At 28.8% G+C, this 24,224-nt stretch overlaps 12 protein-coding genes across 12 annotated transcripts; 7 read left to right on the forward strand and 5 right to left on the reverse strand.

Annotated features, from left to right (window-relative positions):
• Positions 1 to 1,074: 1,074 nt before the first annotated feature.
• Positions 1,075 to 2,855, forward strand: OCT59_017626 (uncharacterized protein; the record flags this gene model as incomplete). Its single annotated transcript, XM_066137615.1, has 4 exons — positions 1,075 to 1,396; positions 1,480 to 1,899; positions 1,992 to 2,188; positions 2,472 to 2,855. The coding sequence occupies 4 exons, from the start codon at positions 1,075 to 1,077 to the stop codon at positions 2,853 to 2,855; spliced, it is 1,323 nt and encodes a 440-aa protein (XP_066004176.1).
• A 554-nt stretch (positions 2,856 to 3,409) lies between these two features.
• On the forward strand, positions 3,410 to 3,868 carry OCT59_017627 (uncharacterized protein; the record flags this gene model as incomplete). The annotated part of the gene is made up of 1 exon (XM_066137616.1): positions 3,410 to 3,868. One exon carries the CDS (start codon positions 3,410 to 3,412, stop codon positions 3,866 to 3,868), a length of 459 nt encoding a protein of 152 aa, XP_066004177.1.
• Positions 3,869 to 3,947: 79 nt separating this feature from the next.
• On the forward strand, positions 3,948 to 4,342 carry OCT59_017628 (uncharacterized protein; the record flags this gene model as incomplete). The annotated part of the gene is made up of 2 exons (XM_066137618.1): positions 3,948 to 3,955; positions 4,036 to 4,342. 2 exons carry the CDS (start codon positions 3,948 to 3,950, stop codon positions 4,340 to 4,342), a joined length of 315 nt encoding a protein of 104 aa, XP_066004178.1.
• Positions 4,343 to 4,440: 98 nt separating this feature from the next.
• OCT59_017629 (uncharacterized protein) lies at positions 4,441 to 4,817 on the forward strand (the record flags this gene model as incomplete). The annotated part of the gene is made up of 2 exons (XM_066137619.1): positions 4,441 to 4,529; positions 4,598 to 4,817. 2 exons carry the CDS (start codon positions 4,441 to 4,443, stop codon positions 4,815 to 4,817), a joined length of 309 nt encoding a protein of 102 aa, XP_066004179.1.
• A 1,109-nt stretch (positions 4,818 to 5,926) lies between these two features.
• OCT59_017630 (uncharacterized protein) lies at positions 5,927 to 7,474 on the reverse strand. The gene is made up of 4 exons (XM_025314584.2): positions 7,294 to 7,474; positions 7,042 to 7,214; positions 6,607 to 6,784; positions 5,927 to 6,525 (listed from the first exon to the last, which is right to left on the reverse strand). The coding sequence occupies exons 1-4, from the start codon at positions 7,373 to 7,375 to the stop codon at positions 6,365 to 6,367; spliced, it is 594 nt and encodes a 197-aa protein (XP_025184756.1). The 5' UTR covers positions 7,376 to 7,474; the 3' UTR covers positions 5,927 to 6,364.
• Positions 7,475 to 7,689: 215 nt separating this feature from the next.
• On the forward strand, positions 7,690 to 9,698 carry OCT59_017631 (uncharacterized protein). The gene is made up of 11 exons (XM_025314585.2): positions 7,690 to 7,785; positions 7,863 to 8,072; positions 8,149 to 8,246; positions 8,320 to 8,406; positions 8,480 to 8,636; positions 8,709 to 8,845; positions 8,908 to 9,003; positions 9,084 to 9,163; positions 9,228 to 9,376; positions 9,442 to 9,497; positions 9,574 to 9,698. Exons 1-11 carry the CDS (start codon positions 7,710 to 7,712, stop codon positions 9,634 to 9,636), a joined length of 1,209 nt encoding a protein of 402 aa, XP_025184757.2. The 5' UTR covers positions 7,690 to 7,709; the 3' UTR covers positions 9,637 to 9,698.
• A 56-nt stretch (positions 9,699 to 9,754) lies between these two features.
• On the reverse strand, positions 9,755 to 12,190 carry OCT59_017632 (Pyruvate kinase). Its single transcript, XM_025314586.2, has 9 exons — positions 12,062 to 12,190; positions 11,880 to 11,971; positions 11,755 to 11,797; positions 11,642 to 11,679; positions 10,837 to 11,465; positions 10,711 to 10,738; positions 10,516 to 10,633; positions 10,014 to 10,442; positions 9,755 to 9,934 (listed from the first exon to the last, which is right to left on the reverse strand). The coding sequence occupies exons 1-9, from the start codon at positions 12,159 to 12,161 to the stop codon at positions 9,891 to 9,893; spliced, it is 1,521 nt and encodes a 506-aa protein (XP_025184758.1). The 5' UTR covers positions 12,162 to 12,190; the 3' UTR covers positions 9,755 to 9,890.
• Positions 12,191 to 14,027: 1,837 nt separating this feature from the next.
• Positions 14,028 to 16,510, reverse strand: OCT59_017633 (uncharacterized protein; the record flags this gene model as incomplete). Its single annotated transcript, XM_025314588.2, has 11 exons — positions 14,028 to 14,129; positions 14,222 to 14,435; positions 14,523 to 14,884; positions 14,966 to 15,131; positions 15,217 to 15,295; positions 15,377 to 15,462; positions 15,552 to 15,569; positions 15,657 to 15,748; positions 15,821 to 15,873; positions 15,958 to 16,138; positions 16,277 to 16,510. The coding sequence occupies 11 exons, from the start codon at positions 16,508 to 16,510 to the stop codon at positions 14,028 to 14,030; spliced, it is 1,587 nt and encodes a 528-aa protein (XP_025184760.1).
• Positions 16,511 to 16,955: 445 nt separating this feature from the next.
• Positions 16,956 to 18,626, reverse strand: OCT59_017634 (uncharacterized protein; the record flags this gene model as incomplete). The annotated part of the gene is made up of 2 exons (XM_025324696.2): positions 16,956 to 18,046; positions 18,197 to 18,626. 2 exons carry the CDS (start codon positions 18,624 to 18,626, stop codon positions 17,235 to 17,237), a joined length of 1,242 nt encoding a protein of 413 aa, XP_025184761.1. The 3' UTR covers positions 16,956 to 17,234.
• A 207-nt stretch (positions 18,627 to 18,833) lies between these two features.
• Positions 18,834 to 19,943, forward strand: OCT59_017635 (uncharacterized protein). The gene is made up of 3 exons (XM_066137620.1): positions 18,834 to 19,050; positions 19,123 to 19,382; positions 19,480 to 19,943. Exons 1-3 carry the CDS (start codon positions 18,856 to 18,858, stop codon positions 19,679 to 19,681), a joined length of 657 nt encoding a protein of 218 aa, XP_066004180.1. The 5' UTR covers positions 18,834 to 18,855; the 3' UTR covers positions 19,682 to 19,943.
• On the reverse strand, positions 19,797 to 22,164 carry OCT59_017636 (uncharacterized protein). The gene is made up of 7 exons (XM_025314589.2): positions 21,647 to 22,164; positions 21,483 to 21,580; positions 21,300 to 21,408; positions 21,128 to 21,235; positions 20,605 to 21,060; positions 20,312 to 20,534; positions 19,797 to 20,229 (listed from the first exon to the last, which is right to left on the reverse strand). The coding sequence occupies exons 1-7, from the start codon at positions 22,037 to 22,039 to the stop codon at positions 20,111 to 20,113; spliced, it is 1,506 nt and encodes a 501-aa protein (XP_025184763.2). The 5' UTR covers positions 22,040 to 22,164; the 3' UTR covers positions 19,797 to 20,110.
• Positions 22,165 to 22,350: 186 nt separating this feature from the next.
• On the forward strand, positions 22,351 to 23,983 carry OCT59_017637 (uncharacterized protein). Its single transcript, XM_025314590.2, has 7 exons — positions 22,351 to 22,445; positions 22,543 to 22,606; positions 22,679 to 22,825; positions 22,928 to 22,982; positions 23,052 to 23,168; positions 23,264 to 23,353; positions 23,433 to 23,983. The coding sequence occupies exons 1-7, from the start codon at positions 22,394 to 22,396 to the stop codon at positions 23,799 to 23,801; spliced, it is 894 nt and encodes a 297-aa protein (XP_025184764.1). The 5' UTR covers positions 22,351 to 22,393; the 3' UTR covers positions 23,802 to 23,983.
• Positions 23,984 to 24,224: the final 241 nt, after the last annotated feature.

A 24,224-nucleotide genomic window follows, 5' to 3' on the forward strand; every position in this document is an offset into this window, starting at 1 on the left:
TAAAAAATATGTAACCCTGTAATATTAAATTGATTAGACTCAGTTTCATGGAAAACACTTCATTCAAAATATTAATAAATTACAAGTTTTTTCAAGTAAATTTACAATATTTAATTAAACATAGATTAAATAGCCATAAAATTTCACAATATGTGTAATTTATTGTAACAAACAAATTTACTTACGTAATAAAAAATAATTTTATTAGTAAAAAAAAATTTTTTTACTATAGGAGAACTTTATTGTGTAATTCAAGTGACGCGCGTCAAGTATCAATTTACATCTGACGCACGTCAGCTGCATCTAACGCAAATTGACACTTGACGTACAACATATATGTATAAAGATAGTTTTGATAAAGATATAAACTGTATGTAGGTATAAAAAAACAAAAAATTAAATACATAAAAAGAAAAAAAAATTCCAGAAAATTAAAAATTGTATATACAAAAATTAAGATTACTAAATTAGGGATTTTGCTATACAAACTCATATCTGTTACACATTTGAAAACATAACTATATTAAAAATTTTTTTTTGGCTAAGTTAAATAAAATATAACCTAAAAAATTTTTTTATATGATGGCTAAGCAAATATTTTTGTTACCTAGTATATATGTATTGTTTAGGATTTTAGCTAGTTGATATTTTAATATTTGCAGGTAAATTTCCATGTTAACATTCCAAATTTTAGTATATTTTTAAAACATAACAATAGTTTTCTTTTTTTTAAATATTAATTTTGAAGATAAATTATATAGCAGTATAAGGTTTAAGGGATAAATCGTCACTCATTAGGATAAAATGATCGGCAATCTATAATTAATTTTACGGGCTTTGTATTAATAAAAAAACCGTTTTTTGGAATGTTCCGTTCTTTATATTAAAATTTTTCTAATGAGTAAAAAAAAACAGTATACAATAACTCTTCTAGCCAAGGGAGATATTATACAAGACTTACATTATAGTATTCATGCACGATATTGGTGAGAACCACGCAAATTTGACCAAACTAGCAAAACTAGCGTTAAGTCTAATCAAATCTGCATTAAAGCAATACCCTATCGAATGTTTATGTCTATTAATTGCTGTTTAAATGATGAGAACTTTGCAATAACAATTCTTGATAATAAACAAACACACAAGCCAAGTTTTCGTTGTCTTTGTAATGGCAAAGATTCTGGAATTCAACAATCGGCTTCTGCAGCTATTAATAACACGTATAAACAAGTTTTTAGAAAGAATAAGACAGAGTATTCGGGAATGGTTGTTATGGGATTTGATGATGAAATAATTATTAATGAATTATTGTCTGATATTTTATTTATTCCAATTTTTATTCGTATAAATCGAATTTTAATTGTGGTTAGTCAAATTGGTATTTCATCTCATAAAGGTTGTTACGGTGCATTCCAGGATTTCTTTCTACACTTATAACAAAATATAAGGGCAAACAATCACTTTTTGTACAATCTATAGAAGATAATTGTAATTTAGATGTTTATGATGGCGATATTAATCAATACCATAACAAAGGAATTACTCCTGACGAAATTTGGAAGTCTATTAATATTCTTAACAAGTTTGACGGGACAGCTTTATTTGGAATTACCAATTCATATGTTCAACAAGAATTGGACAAGTTAAGAAATAATTCAATCACATGTACGAGCAATGATTGGAATGATATTGATAAGTTGAATCTTATATTTAGACAACAAATAAAAACTCGTAAAATTGCCAGTCCATTTTCAGATTGGTCAAAATTATTTAAGAATTGGTACGAACAAAATAATACAATAATTCAATTTCCTAATATTTTATTTCAAATCTATCCAGCTAATTATCAGTTTCAAGAAAAAGAATTAGGTGCATGGCGAGCAATGTTTCGTGCCTCTGGTTATATTAATATTACTCCATTTACAAAAAAACAACACATGATTGAATTTTGGACAAAAGCATCCGATCCTTTATCGATAGAGACAATTTAGCAAATCTTTATAAATCAGGAATGTTATTGTTGGTAGAAAAGAAATCTTCTTTTCAGCCTGATAGTGAAGGTGAAATACTTTGGAAAAGTCTGCAAGAAGCTTTAAAGGCAAATAAAAGAGGAATTGATGGAAAAATAAGAATTCTTTCAATTATTGCTGAAAATTTTACATATAAAAAACTCAAAGAAAAGCTTAAGGTAAAACCTTTTTACCATCAATTTCCAATTTCTTCTTCGTCACCAACCTTCAATTCTTTTTCGTCACAAATCTTCAATTTCTTCTTCGTCACCAACCTTCAATTCTTCTTCGTCACCAATCTCCAATTTCTTCTTCGTCACCAATTCTTCTTTGTCACGTCACCAATCTCCAAATTTTCTTTGTCACCAATCTCCAATTTCTTCATCATCACCAATCACTAATTTTTCTTTGTCATCAATCCCAATTCTTTATCATTGATTTTCAATTCTTTATTTTCATCAGGTAGGAAATGATATAGTCAATTTTGCACGAAAACACGCAAGACTATATGGTCCAGGAGTACCAACCTTAGTAAAAACAAAAAGAACTGTTAAACGTATGTCAGAAGTTAAAGAAAAACAATTTTTAATGTTTTTTCAAGATCGAAGTATAGTTACACAAAGTTCTTACCGGGTTGATAAAAATGGATTACCAATATTATATATGCGTGATCAAAAAATTAAATTGTGGAAAAAATTTGAAGAAACTTTTCCTAATGGAATGAAAAAAACATCATTTATGGGTCGATTAGCAAACTGCAGTAATATTAAATATCGAGATGATATAGGTGGACTTTGTCTTACCTGTAATGATTATGGCTATATTCCATTTGAATTATACTTGTAGCTGAAACCTTTTCACGTAATTTTCGGCCACATTTTTAAATCAAAATTAAGTTAAAAAATGATAAAAATTAATATCTACATCCAGCCGAAACTATAATATAAAGTCTTTAAAGTTTCGGATGGATTTCTGGATAGTTTTTAATAATTTATTATAATTAAATTACTGAAAGGCCGAAACCTTGTCCAGCTTCATGGAGGTTTCGGCTACATGTATAATTTGAATCCTTAATAGCTATTGCACGCAATACATTTTTATAAAAGGATCAACTAGTAAGTAAAAAAATATTCTTTGATAAATATATTATTGTAATAAAATACATAATAATCGTAATTTACCTATTTATCACATCATTAGAATAGTGTATTACAAAAAATTGATGCTTTGAAACGTCATCTGCGTTGTGGTTATGAAAGAGAATTAGTGGTTAATGCTAATGGTACAACAAAACATGATTCTTGTATTTCTCATTGTTTGCCATATGCTTTTGGAAATTGTCTTGAAAATGCATACTACGATGCTCAGAATGTGACCAATTTTTTGAATTTTTTGAATTCATGCATCTACATATAAAAGAAGATCAAATAGCTACTTTAGAAGAAACTAAAGAACACTTACAGTATTATTTGGCCCATTCAACACAAAAGATATATTTGAATTCTCAATTTAAAGCTACTTTGGCAAGTCTTGATGAAGATGGTGCATTATTTGTTGCTGATTACAAGATGAGAATTTTGCCAAGATCTGCTCGAGAAACAAAGGCAGAGTTTTTTGGTAAAAGAGGATGGACCCTTCATACGATCTTAATGTTTAGAAAAAAAGAAAATTGTGAGGAATTAGAGATAAGAGCTTATGATCACTGGTCAACTGATACTAAGCAAAATGCTTGGTTTACCGCCTCTTCATTTGAAGCTGTTTTTGAAACAATAAAACATAAACCAAAATGGATTAGAATAATGTCAGACAATGGAGCACATTATCATTCATCAGAACTTATGGCTATAATTGCACATTGAAATGAATGGTACCAAATTGAAGTTCGTGATTGGCAGTTTCTTGAACCAGGCGAAGCTAAAACAACTATTGATTCCCATCATGCTGCAGTAAGTATTCTATTGCTTATTGCTGTGTAATAAATTACACATTAAAATCATATTTACCTTTAGATTGCCCATTCAATTAGAAGATATGTTCGAATTGGATATGATGTTCGTGAAGGAAAAGATATAGTGGAGGCGGCTAAACATTTATCTAGTACATCATTGGCAAATTTAGAACCAGATCGAGATCAATTGGGATCAAATGTCAAAATGATAAAGGGCATTTCAAACTTGTTTTATTGGAAATGGCCAGTTTCTGGTGAAATGATAGGTTATATATGTGCACGATCACTCCCACATTTTGGACCATGGAACAATTTCCCTCCTTCTACAATTGCCAAACTTTGCACCAAACTAATTGTTCGTCCCCATCCAAAAATTTCTGAATAAACTGAACCTGAATCAGCTTGGACAATTCCAATTCCAACTCTGCCAGGTGATCAATTGTAAAAAATATTTTTTTTAGGTTCGTTAAGAGCCTTTGGCTAATGCATTCTATAGATACAGATACGGTTGATCCTATTGTACCAGAATTTATGGATAATAATAATGAAAATGATGAATTAGAAGATGCAAAGTAAATAATGTGAAGCTTAAAATAAATATAATTCAAATTAATTTCTTACATGTTTTGTATTGAATTAGTTCTATTGACGTAAAATTTCAATTTCCTATGGGATGGGCGCTAAAAAGCAATCAAAAATTTGGAGGAAAAGGGAAAGGAAAAAGGATGAAAAAGAAAGTAAAGGAGTTGTTAAAAAGTTTTTTCTTGAATGGAAATCTCAACCAAAAAGATAAGATGTTAGCAAAGGATATGTATAATGAATTGATGAAATTTGTTGAATCCGGAGAATTAGAAGCCTGAAGATGTCCCTAAGATAACAACAATACAAAATTGGATTTCAACTTATGCACGAACCTTCAAAGAACAAGCTACAGAAAACATGGTAAAAGATATTCGTGATGAGAGTTCTTTATAATAAGCAGAAATGTAAATTGTATATTAGAACGAAATACAAGAAATTATACGCAAAAACTAATAAATAAAACTAAATAAAGGCTTTAAAACCAAATAAAAACCAAATACAATTCGGTTGTGGTTAAAATTATTCAAAAATATTTCACTCAATATTTGAATCGGCTGGAAATTTGCGGTCGGAATGTCATGTTCCTCCATAGTAAAGTCGATGACGATGAACTTTAGTGATTTCAAACTTTGCAAGTGACTTGGCTAGGATTGACACTATTTATTGCCGTATTCAGAATTTTCATTAAATATCACGTGAGAAGACATCGATCTAACAAAAATCGGGTTTTAGCCATTTTCGGCAATGATTTGCGTAAACCGTTATTATTAAATTTCACCTATTGGGTACCGAACTGTCACTTAAATTAAAATTTTGATTTTATTTCAATTTATCAGGTTTTAAATTTTGGTATAATTTTAGTTTTAAAAAAAGCTACCTTAAATTATACATTATAATGAAAGCAAGTTTTATTACTATATTATTATTTCTACTATTACTTATTTATATTGGCTATATTAGTATTTAAATAGTTTAAAGTTATTTTTATAAATGTATTTTTGTTAATTTTGAATAAACCATAAAAAAAATTATCTGATTATTGTATATTGTAAAAAATCATTTCAAGAAAAATTTTTTTGGGCAAAAAAAAATTGACACATTTTTTACAGTATTATTTAAACTTATTTCTTTTAATTAATCTGTATAAATTTCTTTTTTTTTAAAAAAAAATATTAACATTTGCATATTTTTAATAAATAAATAGAATTAGTTTATCCATGATTTTTAGTAAGTATTATTAGTAAATTATTGAATTAAATCTTACTTTTGATGATAGTTTTATAAATGCATTTATAATATTCCAACTTTAAGAACTGCTGATCTTTAATTAGAATAAAATTATTTGAAGACAAAAGTAAAAATAAAAAAATAATGTTTATAATATTTTTGAAAGTAAAAATGAAGTGACGTTTTTTATTTGAAGCTAGTTATTGAGTACTTTTGTAGATAGATGAAATTTAAACATGCAATATTTTTCCATTTCGTTTTAATGCCATTATCTTGTAATTCCCAACTTGCCTTAATTGTCTGATTCTTTTTTCGTTAAAGTAGAATCCAAAACATCAAAAAAAAAAATTGCAAATAGATCGAATAATAAAATTCCACCAATTAAAGGGTTGTAAAACTTTTTTTTTTTGTTTTATTTTAAAGTATGTATATATATTTATATACATATATAATAAAACAAGTTACATGATAATAATTAATAACATAGTGTGTATTCAAAGCAATTATATATATATGTTGGTGTGTGTATACATAAATTTCTAAAGTAATAAGAAAATGGAAAAAAGCTCACAAAAAAAAATTTTTTAGTAAAAGAAATTTATTCTGCTTTTTGTCCTTGCTTTTTCTTTGATTCTTTCTCTCTTTTCCACTCATCAATAGCTAATTGAACACTCTTATCTACCCTTTTCTGAAGACCAGAACGATATCCAATACTGAATAATATTTCCAACCAAATAAATAATGGCGCAAGAAGAATAGCTATTTTTATAACGAAATATATAATTTAGATGAATAAATCATTCTATAAGAAAAATCTATGAAGTGTAAATTAACGCGTACCTTGAGATAAATTATCTTTCAAAGCTGGACTTCTCTTTTCAGCAAATCCATGACCAATAAATTGCATAATCCATGAAGAAACTTGAACGATTCCAGCAAGAGTGTTATGATCAGAATAATCTGTGGCAAAATTAGTGGCATTATATGCCATATACAAAAGTATTGGAGCATAAAGTGCCTATATATAAACACAAAAAAAAATTTTTTTTGATTAATTGATATATTTAATAAAATCGAATCATGTTAAAATAAAAAAAAAAGACTTTTTGAAAAATATTCTTTTTTTTTTTAAAAAAAAAATTATTTTTCCCATAAAACTAAATATATTCTTACGTTGATTCTCATCAAGAAATCATTTTTTTTAAAAAGTATTTATTATTTATTAATTACAAAAAATTGTATATATATATTTTAATATATAAACGATCTACTCACCCCAGCTACAGGTTCTAATAATATGTAATAACTAATATAAAAGAGTACTGAAAATAGTGATAGGTTTGGTACAAATGGGGTAAGTCTCCATAAAGAATCTTCTTCATAAGAAAGTAATGGTCCCGTGTTTGCAGCCCATACTAAAGCACTCCAAAAAATGAGAGGAACACAAACTATATAAAGACAAAGTTTAAGGTTAATGTATACAATAAAACCTTTACATAAAATAAAAGAAAAAAAAAAATAAATTACCAATATGAATCAAAACATTAACCTTATGCCTATGATATTGTGCATAAAACACAAGTTGTTCTTCTAGGTTAAGCAAGCCCATGTTTTTTTTGAAATTTAAAAAAGAACAGTGAAAGAAGTTTCCGATAAAAGCTTAAACAGTATTTTGAAATCTAAATGCTACATGAATGAAAATAATTTGTAAAAGGGCGGTTTATGGTATTATTTAAATCTGGACTTCTGGAAGATTTTCCCGTGACAGAAAAAAAGTCACGAACTGTAACCGTGCAACGATATATTTCTTTAATTGGTGTTTTGTTTTCATCGTTAGTCATCTTCATATGAATTTGTTAGTTTAATTAAGGAATTTGACCTGCAATATAAATTGATGATCGACACCCATAAATTCAATTCTTCAACTACAAAAATATATAATCATGCTTGATCCTAAAATTGAAATCAAGAAACTTCCTCTTTCCGAAAATCTTTTGCGTTATTACCAGGAGAGATGCGGTAATTCTACACTTTGTTCAATTAATTTAAATGTTCAAAACATTAGTTCGCGTTTTGATACAAATTAAAACTTTTAGAGACAGCAGAACAAGAATATAAGGACGCGATTGACGCGTTTGACAAATGTAAAATAGCTCATGAAGAGCATTATAAACTGGCGTGGGATCTTCAGCAACGTTTGCAAGAGATTGCGGATTTACAAAAAGACCTTAACGACACGCAATTATTCTTAACAGAAGAACGAAAACGTTTCATGAAAGTAGTTGCCGAAAATGACGAATTAAGAGGTGTGAAATGCGAAAATTGGACGCGTTATATTGAGGATTCTAAAAATTTGCATTCCCATTTATTTTAATTGAATAGTCCAGGAATTACAAGATCGTAGGAAAATTCATTATTTACTATCAATTACTGGACCATTAAAACAGGATGATCATTCAATAAGTTCGAAAGAATCTCAAGTATATTACTGTCACATTTATAGTATATTATGCTTGTAGGTATATATTTTTTTATAATACTATAGTCATTTAGGATTCTAGGGTAAAAGATCCACGGGACAATGAGATAGAATCGTTAAAACTGATGGTGAAATCGTTGCAGTCCCAACTTGAAGAACAGGTTTGTTTTAATGGCAGATTTGTATTTGTTACAGTTTATTTTATATTTAACTGATATATTTTTGATTTCCAAGAGGTATGGGTATGATGAAATTGTAGAAAATTTAAAGTTGAATTATCAGGCTTGTATAGAGGAAGAAACTAGACGGCGTCAGCGGGATGCTGACAAAATACAAGAATTGACAAATAAAATTCAACGAATGGAAAATGTATTTCGCGAAAACATAAAGGGTTGTTTATACGTGTGCTAGGTTTTTTAATGTTAATTCGAATTAACATAACGTATAAATTTATATTTTGTAGAAATACTTCAGCTTAAAAAAGATAAGATGACAGAAGAACGAAGAATTAATGAAGAATTAGCTTCTTTATTACAAGAATTTGGCGATTTAAAAGTTAAATACCACGAAGAGAAAGAAAAAAATGATGCAATTGAATTGGTAATTGTTTATTATGAATTCACATAATGGTTCAGCTGTTATTAAATCACTTCATACTATAGGAAATCGAATCGAAAATTGTCACAAAATATGATTCATTAATTAGTGAACTCAAATGGCAAAATGATCAATATGAAGGAGAACTTAGATCGATAAAAGTGAGTCAATTCATTCGTAAAAGAAAAATTTTTTTTTTTCTTTTTCTGTATTTTTATATTAAAGTAAAATATTTTTCTAGTTTGAGAAAGAACAATATGAGGAATCTTCAAACCGTAAAATTCAAATACTTCAAAAAAAAGTTGAAACGCTTACGAATAAGTATATATTAATTTTCGTATAATATATATTTTATGAACAAATGCTTTAATATTATTTTATATAGTTACAATAATATGAAAAAGCGACGGAATTACGATTTTGAAGGATTTTCCAATGACATCGCTACGTTGAGAAAACAGCTTAAAGGATTGGAAAAACAAATATTGAAATATGCCCCATATGATGATCGGGAGTACCGTTTAATGAATATAGGTACGGTTAACGTTCAATTCATATTCTTGCACATATAAACTGATTGTGTATTATGCTTTTTTCAGCCAAAGAAAATGAAAGGCAAATAGATAAAGTTTCAAGTGAACTACGAATGTTGAAGGTAAAGCGACATTTTTCTTACAATAAAATTATTACATATTTTCTCTGGCTAAATTCATTTTGTAAATCATTCTTAGGCTCCATTAATAGCAGAAAAGGAAGAAAGTGAATGGGGTTTTAATTCATGTTTTTCTCGATAGCATTTGTAATTAAACAAACTCGATGTCAATTATTTTTATAAATAAAAATTAGTTAAATGCAATAATTTAGTCGTGTATTTTAATTGTATTGAAAGACTTTTTATATTATCATTCGTGTGTATTCTTAATTAATTTGATAAAAAGTTTTATTTAAACATAAAAAAAAATATAATGTTCAGTGCCAAAGAATAAAGCATATAAGAAAATAAAAGATGTTATATAATGTATGTAAAAAAAGACGTTGACAGCTAAATTTATGGAGCGGCTAAAATACGTATTGTATTGGTGTTTCCAAGACCTAAAACGAAATTAAATTCTGTTAGCGAAAGGAAAAAAAAAAAATTTTTCACAATTCAAATAATATAAATAATATATACCTCCTTTCCAACCTTGAATAGCAATAACTGTATCACCGCTTTTAAGTATACCAAGTTCAACAGCACGATTTATACCCCAACTAATTCTATTTTCAACATCTATTTGCCAATCTTCATTTCTAGGTTTATCATAAATAAATGGATAACAACCCCTATAAAGATGAATATGTCTTGCAGTTTTTTCATTTCTTGTCACTGTAACAATTGAACATCTTGGACGATATTTAGATATAAGTCTTGCAGTATTACCACTTGTCGATAATACTAAAATACATCCAGCTTGTTGTTCAAGTGCAGCTGATACTGCAGCTGATGCCACTGTTTCAGTCGTTTCTGTTGGCAACAGTGTTGATCGTTTTAATTCTTGATAGAGAGGAGGATAACAAACTACTGACTCTGCGATGACACATGTTTCATGCATCATTTTCACTTTAAATAATTTATAAAAGGTTAAATAACGAATTATCCATGATTAGATATGTTTTAATTAACTATGACTTACCAGCTTCGATAGGATAAGATCCCTTTGCAGTTTCACCGGAAAGCATGACACAATCAGCACCATCAAGCACAGCATTAGCAACATCACTAACTTCAGCTCGAGTAGGTCTTGGATTGAACTAAATCAATACATCAATTATTAAAAAAATAAGAAACAGCAATTATTGCAATTAAATTAATAAAATTTGAATCTTACAGTCATGGACTCGAGCATTTGCGTAGCACTAAATTCAAATAAGATCACGTTAATATGAGTAGTAATAATAGCAATTCATAAAAAAAAAAGAATTTTCTCTACTTATAAAATAAAAAAAAGAATTACCAAACAACAGGTTTTCCAGCGATATTACATTTAGCGATAATCTTTTTTTGAGCGACAAAAACATGAGAAGCAGGAATTTCAATGCCTAAGTCACCACGAGCTACCATTATACCATCAGATTCTTTAAGAATATCATCAAAATTATTCACACCTTGTTGATTCTCAATTTTTGAAATAATTTTAATGTTTTTTCCATTTTCTCCTAAAATTTCTCTAATATCACGAACATCTTGTCCACTACGAATGAATGATGCGAATATCATATCAACATCATTTTCTACCCCAAATAATAAATCTTTCTTATCTTTTTCGGAAACTGCGGGTAAATCCACATCAGTTTCAGGTAAGTTAACGCCCTTTTTACTACATAGTTTACCATTATTCAATGCTTTTACTTCAACATGATCTTCATGAACTTTAAGTACTTCAAATGAAAGTACGCCATCATCCACATAGATTAGTTTCCCTACACCGATTACTTTTGGAAGATTTTTATAATCGACATACATTACTTTTAAGTCACAGCATTCTGCGTAATCATCATTTGTACTAAAAGTCATTTCATGTCCTGCAGAAATAGGAAGCTCAACATCATCGCGCATAATACCAGTCCGAATTTCTGGTCCTTTCTGTAAATATAAAATGTTTAGTTCAAAAAGAATGATTTTACGTTTCATGAAAGATTTTAATTTACGTATACGAATCATTTTGTTTCTCAATAATCCACAGGTAAAAAGAATTAACACCCGGTGAATTACTCGAGGAGAGAAACAAATGATCGTACAATTTTGTAACGTCGATTTACCGTGTCAAGAGCAATTGCTATAGGTCTACCGGGATGCACTACATAAAAGGATTATATTAGCGAATTGATTGGTTAATAATCAAATAATAAAATAATTTATAAATTAAGCTTACGTTTTACACTTTCACGTGTATTGTCGATAACGGATTTATGGTACTAATACGTGAATATAATATAAAGATGGACTGATCAACGAATTGAAGGGTTCGAAACCATGCAAACATGCAAGGATACTCACATCATAAGAACCATGTGAAAAATTCATTCGGACAATGTTCATTCCGGTTTCACGTAAAGATGTAATCATATCAATGCTATTGGTTTTTGGTCCTATATCACAAAAGAATAAAAAGGGAAATTTATAAACAACACAAAAAAAAAAAGAGTAGGTAAATACAGTAATGTCAAGAAATAACGTACCAATAGTGCAGATGATTGAGGTTTTACGCACATTTTTAACGGATCTATCAATACTCAAAGTAGCCAACCATTCGAGGTTAGTAGTAATTTGAGAATCCATTTTTTTAACTTTAAGGATGGTTCACGAGGGTTTGCATTTTTTTGTGAAAAATGTTAGGGATTTATATTCTTTTTTTAGGTGACACGATCTTGTGCTACTTTAGAATTAATCTTTCTTATCAATATATTCGATTACTTTTTTAGCAAAGTGAAAATAAAACAAATTGCCTATTTTGTAAAAACTTGAAATAAATCAAAAGTTCATCTGTAATCAAATTTTTGAAAACATTAAATAGTTTGACACGTGAACGAAGGAAGGAATTTGCCGAAATAAATAAACATTAAATATTCCTTAAAATATAGTTATCCTGAAAGAAATGATAAAGCAATGATAAAAGGATGATCAGATGATCCAAATATCCAAATATCTATTCGGGGTTAACCACGATTGATAAAGGCATTTGATAAAGTAGACAAATAGAAATTAATGTAACAAGCCCATCTCAAAATTTCAATTTTATAGGTTTATTTAGAGGATCTATCGTAATATATATTTAAAAGTTAGGAATATCCGTAAGTTGACAAAGCGTAGCTTTCATTAACTAGCCTCATTGACTATTGACTATAAAAAGTAAGGCTATAAAGTGATTTACACGCAGCTGAATTTTTATTCATTGGCGCAGCTTTTATTTTCTAATTTCAAGTCACATGAATCATCGCATCCAATAAATCGACGATTGTAAAAGAAAAAAATTTTTTTCCTCCTCCTTTTCCGCTGGTGTATAAACAAGAGGTTATTGAAAAAACTTGTTTTGATCATGGTACTTTTATTATTATATTTTTTTTTTATTGGGTTGATCATGTTGGTCATAAGAGTTTGGAAATTTGGGAGAGTTGGTTATTTTTTTATCTGAAAAAATTTGATCAAATGTCAGGATGAAATTTTAGGTCTATTTTGGTATTAACCAAAATAAAAGTACTGTTTAAGAAGATATTTATAGTTAGTGGTTGATTAATCTATGCTTTTCAAGAAAATTTTGACGTTAATTAATTAAATCAATCGAAAGAATGGATATCTTTTTTTAACTATTCATTTAATTAATTGTATTAGCCTTCCCACAAAACTTACAGAATTAAACGAGTTCTTGGTAAAAAACAAAAACAGAATCGTCCAATTCCTCAATGGATTCGTCTTCGTACTGGGAACACGATTCGGTAAGCATAATTTATTTTTTTTTTTTTTGAACAAATAATATTAAGATTTATCAATTAAATTGTTTTAATTAATGTAGATATAACGCTAAACGTCGCCACTGGCGTCGCACTAAACTCAACATTTAAATTACAAGTTATCATTCATTCAATAAACCAATTTCATATTTCTTAAAATGAAAAATGAATCAAATAAAGTTTAATTAAATCGAAATGTAATTGTGAGATATATTTTTTGTGCTTTATATTGAGAAAGTTAATCAATGTTTATACAAGGAAAGAGTTTTTAATGATGAAAGTTATGTGCAATCAAGTTACATACAATAATTGAAAATGTATTGTAGTAAAAAAAAGTTTTATTTACCAATTTAAAATATCACCGAATTTTTTTCTTAAAAAGAAAAAAAAAATTTAAAGACTAAAGATGCATGCTATATGTATTTTGTATTTTTGTAATTATGAAGTGCGAATTTTCAAAGAAAAAAATGCTATTATATATACACACACATATATCTTAAAGAAAGATAATAAAATAATGAAATAACTATCAGAATAAATAATATACGCCTGGCATTCATGGAAAATCACGTCTTTCGTCTATTAATGCTTCAGTATACATCCAGGTATAATAACTTATAAGCAATAAGTAAATAAATAAAAAGTTACTAATATACAGAGAAGAGTTTCCTTTTTTATCCTTAGGATTTTTTCACTCTTAAAACATTTCACCATAATTAGCCACCAGTAATTCATTTATTTTGGTAACCCATTCGTGAGCTGCGTTATTAGGATCTTCGAAATAATATGTTTTTCGAGGCTATAAAAAAATAATCAGTAGATAAAATAATTAGAAGTTGAAATAAATTATAGTCATTCCGAATCATTAAAAATTATAAGAAATATACATACTGTATGAATAAAGAAATTCCTTTTATTTTTTAACTCAACCACCATCCTTGAGCTCCAGTATATTTCTCCTTTTTGTGAATTTTTTTCCTGATCAACATATATTAATCTAGGAAAATCGGTCAAAATCAGTGTTCTTTTTTTGGAAAAAAATCCTTTGCGCTTATTAATTGGACCCGTTTTAATGATCAGTTCGGATTTAAGAATAAATGGAAGCCTTTTTTTTGAATATGCAAATAAAATAAGAGAAATTTTCATAATTACAAGAAAAGAGAAACGATATAATTGTAGTGTTAAATCTTACCACTGAGCAGATGTTCTCTTTTGTTCTTCCAACTTCTTAACTTTTTCAGGATCTACTTTATCTGAAGAATCGTCTCCACCTGCCCAACTTTCTAATCTAAATGGATCATTTTGTCTGAGACCAGTAGCGATTGGACTACCATTAACTTCACTATTATCGGAAAGTTTGGGTAAATATGCATTTGTAGGCGTTCGAAACTCTGGGTCATTATGCTTTGGATTTGGTGGAAGGTATGGAAGTAAATTCGGTGCAGGCTGTTGCCATAATGTATCCCAATCTATACCCTGGAAGAAAGGATGAGCCTTTAGTCGTTCAACACCAGCTTTACCACCAGAACCAAGTCGTTCTGATGGGTTCAGTACCTTATTGAAAAAAAAAAGTAATGATAAATATTATTAATATATTTACATAATAAAAAAATGTTCAGCTAATAATATATTTACCAATAATTTCTGAACTAAATCTCGTGCAACCGGAGGGAACCCATCAGGAAACGAGTATTCTAAATTGACAATCTTTTGAAAAGTCCTATATTCATTAGCACCTTTAAATGGTGGACGTCCCGCTATCAATTGATATATAATACAACCGAGAGCCCAAAAGTCTGAACTGTTGCATTCAAGTTTTAAAAAATGCTATGTTAATGGGATAAAATAAGCAAATAAATAAATAATTAATTACTTTTTATACAAACCTTTTACATGCTGCTTTTTCCTTTAATAGTTCAGGACTAACATACTCTGCGGTACCGACAAAGGAATTTGCCCTATCGTCTATAATATGGATAATGAAAAATAAAAATAAGCAATTTATTCTATTTATAGAAAACAAAACTTGATTAGATATATACTAACCTTCTTCACCTTCAGCGTTTTGTTCTAATATTTTTGCTGTACCAAAATCGGTGACTTTGACGTGCATTTTTTCATCTAATAATATGCTTTAATAAAATAAATATATTAAATGATTATTTAAGATGAATTAACAAACTAATTTCTTATAAATTATATTATGAAAGATCATACTTACTTCTCGGGCTTAAGATCTCTGCCAAATAAAATCACCAGTTACAAATAAAGAAAAAACATTCACAAATCAAAATAATTTTACGTTAATAAATAAAATATTCGTTACCTGTGAATTACACCCTGAGAATGCATGTATTCTATTGCTGAAAGAATTTGAGAAGCATAAAATTTAGTACAATCCATATCAAAAGAACCGAGCTAAAGAAAAGAATATGCATTAATAATTGAAGAAATTATGTAAATAATAATCATGATGATGATATTAATCACCTTCTTAATGAAAGTTAAAAGTTCGCCATTTTTCGCGTGATCCAATACAAAATCTAATTGTTTAAAAGTTAAAGAACAATAAAATAATTTCAAAAAAGCGACGCGACATATCAATTAAAGATATATCAAGAGGATACATAAACTATCGGGATCTTGAAACGTATAATAAAGTCGTACAATTCCAGGATGATTCATTTTATTAAGCGTATTCTTTTCAATGTTAACATATTTTACTTTTTTTTCCTTGATTATATGCTTCTTATCAAGAATTTTTACTGCATATTCACGATTATTTGAACGATCTCTAGCAGCAACAACCTATAAAAGTGGTAAAGAGAGAGAAATAAAAAATAGGTACATTCTTAAAATTAGAATTAAATAAAATTTTATATAACATAAATAAAAATCTAAAATGACAAAAGAACTCGAAAGTTAGACTAGTCTCTTAGAGCATACCGTAGAGTATGAACCTTCACCAAGGGTTTTACCAAATTCAAAATCTTTCACACCTTTCTTTCTTACAGAAGGAGTATGAGAAAGTTGAGTTTTCAGAGTCTGTTCACTATTGCTTCTCGGAGGAAAAGTTGGGGTAGGAGGTTGAGAACGTTGGCCAACTGGAGTACGGGTACCTTCCTTAGGTGTACCATTAGTTATTGGGTAAGGATTTATTGTATTATTGCCTGAAGACATTAGTATTCACTTTTAAAGAGTCAGTATTTGAGATGAAAACAAGAATAATTATTAAAAGACGTTAAGTTAAAAGTGTGTATTATAAATAATTAATACAGTACCTATAAAAAATTAAAATGATGAATGATAGCGCAGAAACGTAGAGATAGGCATGTGATAACGGATTTAACTATATTAGCCTAGAATGTGAAATCTCCTCATAAATTGAACTTCTTACAAAAATATATGCACGAAACACAACCACAAAAACACGTACAGAATAGCAAATAAGTTTTAATTTACATATATAGATTGTTGATTAACATATATTTTCATATGTTTGAGATGAAATTATGTATCTTTCGTTTGTTCAGGAGAGAAACGCGTGTGGAGAAAAATTAATTAAACCTACATTTACACAATAAATCATGATGAACATAAAATATTATCTTATAGTGCATTCATTCATTCTTCAAATTTCAAATAAAAGTTTTATATTCCCACGTTTATAATAAGGGCACAAAATTTAATAAATTTTTTCTCACTACTATATCTGTCTAAACACTCATATGATTGCCTTATTAGTTTAATGTCATGAAAATGTCGGACAATGGATTTGATTGATTTAATATTGTTACACATTAATAATAATAATAATTATATATTATATATCTTATAATAATAATAATTAAAGTTATCCTATAATTTATATATAGGTTAGTAATTTTAATTATATTATATTAAATCATCTATTAAAACGTTCAGTAAATATAAAACTTAATAGCCAGCCAGCACCAGCACCCATCAATGTAGATAAAATTATTATCTTGTCCAATTCTCCACGGGTGAGTATAATATCATTTTTAGGGTCATAAGTCTCTTCTTCTATTATTGACTTTTCACTATCTTTTAATAAATTATCATAATCAATAAGTTCATTTTCCGTTCTAATTTCTAAATTATTTTGATTTGTTTCAAATTCAACAATAGATTCATTATGTTTTTTAATAGGATATAAGTTATTATCTGTTAATAATTTACTTATTTTTTCGTCCATTCTTTCATATTTATGATATAACTGTTGAAAGATTCCTGTCTCCTCATTCTTATCTAATTTCTTAATAAGCAATTCTTCAAATTTCTCAGCTAATTTTTGTCTCTTACGAGGTTCGAAAATAGTTTGTACACAAATAAATAAAATAATGTTGAGTGTCATAAGAGCAATTGTACCGTATGTTGAAGCGCTACGAATTTTATCACTCCAGACCTGTTCTTCATGGTAACGCATCATTATAGATTTAGATAATTCAGTATATTCTTTTTCAACTTGTTTTTCATATTTATGAAGTTCCTCTTTTGCTTCAGTTAACATTTTTTCATTCAAATGTTCATTTCGATAAAGTTCCGTGAACTTCATAACATCATCGTTAGACCATTGATGTTTCCGTTGAAGAAGTTCATTAATTTCTCGTTGAGTAGCGGATCGTTTTGCAACAGCTTCCTCATAAGCTAATTTGGCAGATGCGAGGCGTTGACGTGTAGCTACAAATTCTTTTTCTATGATAATTTAACATGTCATTTATTAATTTTTAATGAACAACATTAATACAAATTTATCTATAATTTTTTAATGATCTTACTATATGTATATATTTATATATATACATATATATTATTGAAGATTTGAATGTAAAGGAAAAAAGTTACCCTGTTGAATCACCTTTTCTTTCAATTTCTCGATTACAGAATAACCTGTTAACTCATTCAATGATTTAGAAGCAATATTAAGTGCATGTTGTGTATTTTTGATCTTCATTTTAGTTATTTCAAATATTCGTTCAGTTAAAAGCTCATTTTTATTCTTAGCATCTTTAGGAGGAAAGTTTGTTAAGCCATTTTTAGTCGCGGAAGGTTCAGAAGGAGTAGTTATTGTATCTTCATTATTTCGTGTTGTTGCATTTTTGTTCAAAGAATAACAATTATATTGTGGTTTCATTATTAAATTATTTAAACCTTTTTTATTTAAAATAAAACTATGACAATGTAAAGACTCATAACGAAATTTTGTTAAAATTAATGATGTTTCAGCCTTGCAAAAACGCAATGGCTTCATTAAATAACGAGACGAGGAGAACATATCGAAAAAAATTATTATTTTTTTTTTTCTTCGGAAATTAAGATCGATGATATCAGCGATCTACTTATTGATTTTAAATTACATAAGAAATAAAAAAAAATGTTTAACCATTTTCAGAATGAACCAGAAATTTGGGTTTAAATGTATACCTTAAAGGTTACAATAAACCAAATATAATTTTATTCAAAAAATTTTCCGTTATAACCTGTAAATATTTTTTTTAAAAAAAATGTATTCTAGAGAATCGGATACGCTCAAAACTACTTCCCAATATTCAGCAAAACAAACTGATAATTCAACTTATGTACCATTATTGGAACGAGACGAACAGGAAAATTCGACGTACACAGACTCTTCTCCGGCAGATACAAGCACTAATGAATATGAAAATCGACGTGCTGTTGGTGCAGTGAGAAGTATACGGGTAATTGTTTCACGATTTTGATACTTCGTTCAATTAAATTAAATAATTAGTTCTCATTTTTTTTATTGAAAGGACATTCTTAATGCAGACAGTCAATCCCCAATTAAGCGTGAAGAAATTGACGTAGATATAACTGGCGATGAACCTTCAGAAGACCAACCATCGCCATTTAAATTTGAGGATCAATTTGGTGAAGTTGTTGACGAAGAAAGAGACAAAATACAGAGATTAAATGTGCGGCATCCACATTCTTCAACTGCAGTTAGAGATTATTTGAATAAAACTGTAGTACCTACTTTATTAGCAGGAATGAAGAAAATGGTTCGCGAAAGGTAATTAATTTATATTTCTCGAATAATTATATTCATTTAATTCTTTTTTAGAAGAATATTTATTAATTTTTTATTTTCTTTTCTTTAAAAAAAAAAGACCGCAAAATCCATGTGAATTTTTAGGAAGATATTTGATTGAACATTGTGATCATGATCATGATCATAAAGAAGAAAGTAATACAGAAGTTCGGATTAAACAAGAAGATACTGATTATTCACCACGTAGCCGACAAAAACAGAGAAGAGGAAGTGGTTCAAGTGCAGATAATGGTGACATGGATGTAGATGATGATGTTTAACCTTATTTCATTTAAAGAAATAATAAATTCAGAAAACATATTACGAAATATTTAATCAATTAATAGGATCATATTTATATTTTATATACAATAATTGCTTAAATTATATTATTCTGCGCTGTACAAATATTAAGCCAGGTAGGTTTTATTATTGTAATATAAGAATGATGTTGTAATAGAATGCATAATGTAATTCCGCATAGGATTAAGTTGGAAATTTGGAATCATTTAATAAAGTTTTGCAATCGAATGTTTAAAAGAGAAATTATACAAAAATTTCAAAAAAAAAAATAAATATGTTGATAAAAGTAAATATAGAGTAAATCGGCCATTGAAATAAATCACTTGGAAACAGGCTGACTTTTTTAACCATTTGTATTATGGTACTATTATATACAAATCAGTTATTGATCTCTCGCTTTTACGTTCTCACTCATCATTATCATCTGATTTGGATAAATTGGCTGTTGTCCAATCTGGAACTTGGCCAGTATATTTTTCTCTTGTTATTTCAACTACAGTTGATTTAAGGGATCCAATTAATGAACCTAAAAAGTAGAATCGAAAAAAAAAACAAGATGATTGAATATGTTAAATTACAAATTATAACTTTTAAACTAAGTTACATACCACCAACCCAAGCCCGACAATTTGCTACAAACACTTTTCCACTACCGCTATCTTCTAAGAATTCAATATGATCCGCAAGTCCACTTAAAGATTTAAATCTTCTGTCAGTATGCAAAGCACGAAGTAATTCTTGTCCAAACCTAGATTGGAAATTTGGAAGTAAAGTTGTACCACCAACAAGAAGAATAGCTGAAGCAAGAGGGCGACGTAAATGGATTGGTGTCTATTATAATAAATTAAAATTTAATTAAATTATTTAAAAAGAACCCCTTCAAAATTACTATACAACTAACCTTTAGTAAACACTCTAAAGCACATCCCACCACGCTGGATTCGTCTTCATCTCCTTCAAATAGCACTTCTGCACAGCGTTCTCTGATCCAGCCCGGAATGATTAAAGTACCAATTTGACGTTCTCGACCACTTTTACTTATAGTAATGGGATACAATACATTTGTTGCCGAGCTGACGGAAGCATATTTATTTTCCATATCTTCTACTAATGTTTTTTCGGCAATACCAATTGACGCCGCAGAAACCATTATTGGACTTACGAAAATAAATCGAGTTTTAATGTCTTCAAGTACTGCAGGTGTCAAATATTTGGCATGGACTGGTGACTCTTTAGTAGAAGGAGGAATTATCATACTTCCAAAAGTTGATAACAATTCTTTAAGTCGTTTCGTCAATGCACGACCAGCTAATGGAGTTGTGCGAATGTAAGGAGTTAAGGGACGAGCTGAAAATGTCTATAAAATTAATCAATTAAATGTTATCAAACTCTAAAATTAAAATTATAAAAAAAGTAATATTTACCGGAAGTACAGTAGTTTCTAAATACCCAACATCTATCACCAAACCTGTTGTACGTCCCGTTGTCAACAACGCCAACATGTGAGATGGTGCAAAAGATATTGATGGTACCTATATTTAATTATTAAAATTAATAAATGCTTATAAGCCTATAAATCAAATATATACTACAAACCTGTAAATTCTCAAATAACACTTTTGCAATTAATTGCTTTAATTTCAAAGGAAGCATGGGAGATTCACATAACACAACTTTGCGTTGTTTAGGGTCAGTTAAGAGGTACCTAATTCAAATTTACAAAAAATTATAGATATTATAATCAAACAAATCGAATAGCCATTATTCTTTAAAGCAAACCTGAAATAAATTTCTCTTAGATAATGTGCCAGCCGGTCATAAAGAACATCTAATCCATCAGGATATTTCCCGATTTCCAAATCAAACAATTCTGCAAACTGTAATACGTTAATTAATACTATTACATTAGAATTAAAGAGCATTAAATTTCATAAATATCTCACCTCACCAACTACTCTGCAACTTTCACCACATGCCTTTACAACTCCTCCACTTCCGTTGAAATCAGGATCCCAATGGACTTTCATGTTTCCAGCATACACGGGTACAATGTGTCTCGGTCTTGACTCTCCACTAAAACCAGCTTTAATGTAAAGACTGCCTATATCTAAAACAATTCTATCTTCACCAGTCCCGTAAATAGAGGGACGTCGTGTAGACGTTACAGGTATAATATTATTAGAAGTAGTCGAACTTTGAGGTACGGGAGAAGCATTACGAGCCGGTGGATTATTTGGGGTGGTAGATCGCGGTGTTTGACTCGCCGGTTGAGTACTGGTCGTGATATCAATAGTTGGCCTATTAGGAGCCGACGATGAGTTTGATTCCTCTTCCATTTTACTAGAATAAGTATTTGACTATGGTCTTATAACTATTATATGACAACTTATATATTTATCTTTGATTCTTTTTGTTCTCAGAATTTGGTTCGAAATTCGTATTAGGCTTTTATCCGATATCTGGAGTACATCATCATCATTTTTTTTGATTACAACTTGCCAAATTAAGATTTCTTATTAACCAAAAGGTTGATACAGGTTAATAAACAAACAAAGTCACGTGGATTTTATGATCTAATAGACTAATACGGAAATAGTATTTTTGTATTTTGCTCTGCATAAATAAACAAAATAAACAAAAACAAACAGCAGTTCTCTCTCTAACAACTAGACTTCTTAAAAACAAAAAAAATGTCCATCACACCAGACTCTCTAAGAAATAAAAGAAAAAACGAGTTAAAAGGTATTTATGTTTCGAGGGTTCACAGAAAAAGTAACGATAATTATTTTACTATAAGTATTAATTTTATAACTCAACGTTATCTCTCATACGCTTTTAGAAATCGCTTTAGATCTAGGCTTAAGTACGAAAGGTTTACGTAGCGATCTTGAAGAGAGAATTAGGTATTCATCATTTATCAGGTCAATTGCGGTGTTGCTTATCTGATAAACGTTACTTATTTTATATTTTAACAGAATTCATTTAGAAAATGCTTCGAACGATAAAACTTCAGAATCCACTTCAAGCAAAACACCGCGACGTTCATTCCGTAAAAAAAGTATAAGTACTATCAGAGTAAAATCACGAAGAGATAATATTCCGTCTTCCCCTAATGGAGGAAGGTTAGTATCTTTGTAAACGAATTCGTATTAATTTATGATATATAAAACTCACACATTATGTCTCAATAATTAATTTTTCTTTTTCATTAAAAAATTATACAGAAGTTCCTCAGATGAAGAAAATCAATCAGTGTCGTCGGAGAATGAAAGTAAACAGGTGATCAAACGAACAAACCTTTTCAATAAACACATAAACAATCAATTGACTTTTGAATCATCCCAACAGGATATTATCATCACGCAGACTACTTCAGAATTAGAAACAACTGAAACTGTTAATCTACGAGGCTTACCAAGTGATAATGTTTTTAAAGTTAATACTTTTCTTATTCAATTAAGAAAAGTATGTTTTTTTTTCTAAATATTTTTTTTTTTACGTTTAAGAGAACTTTTATACTTTCGTTTATTGATTAAAATGGTAATACTTTGTTGTTTTAGAATATCTCTAATTCCACTACATTTTGTAAGGCCGTTACATGTTTGGAACTTTTAGTGTTCCTATATTGTGCAATCGAATGGAGTCTAAAGGTATGTTTGTTTTAATTTCTGAAATAGATCGCGCAATTATTATAAACTAATGTCATCCGCTAACATATCTTTCTAAAAGATTGCATCTATTCCTATCCCAAACTTGGGCTCGGAAGAGAGTTATAACTATGATTTGCATGTACCAGACATCTTTATTTTTATTGACTGGCATCGATTCTGGCGTCCATTGATTTCTTTCATATTTTATCTAGTACTCTTACCACTGGGGTTTTCATATATCTTCAATTTCGAGCCACATCGCAATTTATACAGTCCTCTAACTTTCTCTGTTGCCCAATATGCAATTTTCATGGTCTCTGTTTCTAATTTCGATTGGGCCGAGGATGTTCGTGATTTCATTCCTGACAACTTAATTTACATGGGAGCTGGAACTGGAGCAATTTTCGCACTTTACGAAAGTATTTTGGCAAATTCAGATACAACTTAATTCCTTTTGGTCGTTCCTAAAAATTGTTCGATTGAATCATATTTCTTGGAAATTCTTGACGAATTTTTTTTTTCATTCGTTTCCTCGCAGAATGTATCGGTTATCGGCTGTGCTTCTGCCATGCCATAGAAAACCAATTTATGTGTAAATAAAAAAATTGATTTAATTCCTCATTTGAATTTATTTTTAATTTGGTAATATTATTCAATATATATTTTCGAGTTTAAGCCATTATTTATTTTAATTAGACACGAAAACTTTGTTCCATAGTAAAATCAAAAAAAAAAAAATGTAATGATGTAATGAATATAATAAAAGAGGTCATCAGATTTGCTACGTTTTGGTTACAAAATGAAGACAATATAAGAATCGTAACATAACGAAAACAAAATGTAACAGGTAACGTAAATAGAAATAAAGTTA

Source organism: Rhizophagus irregularis, chromosome 26 (assembly GCF_026210795.1).
Source record: "Rhizophagus irregularis chromosome 26, complete sequence".
Classification (NCBI taxonomy): domain Eukaryota; kingdom Fungi; phylum Glomeromycota; class Glomeromycetes; order Glomerales; family Glomeraceae; genus Rhizophagus; species Rhizophagus irregularis.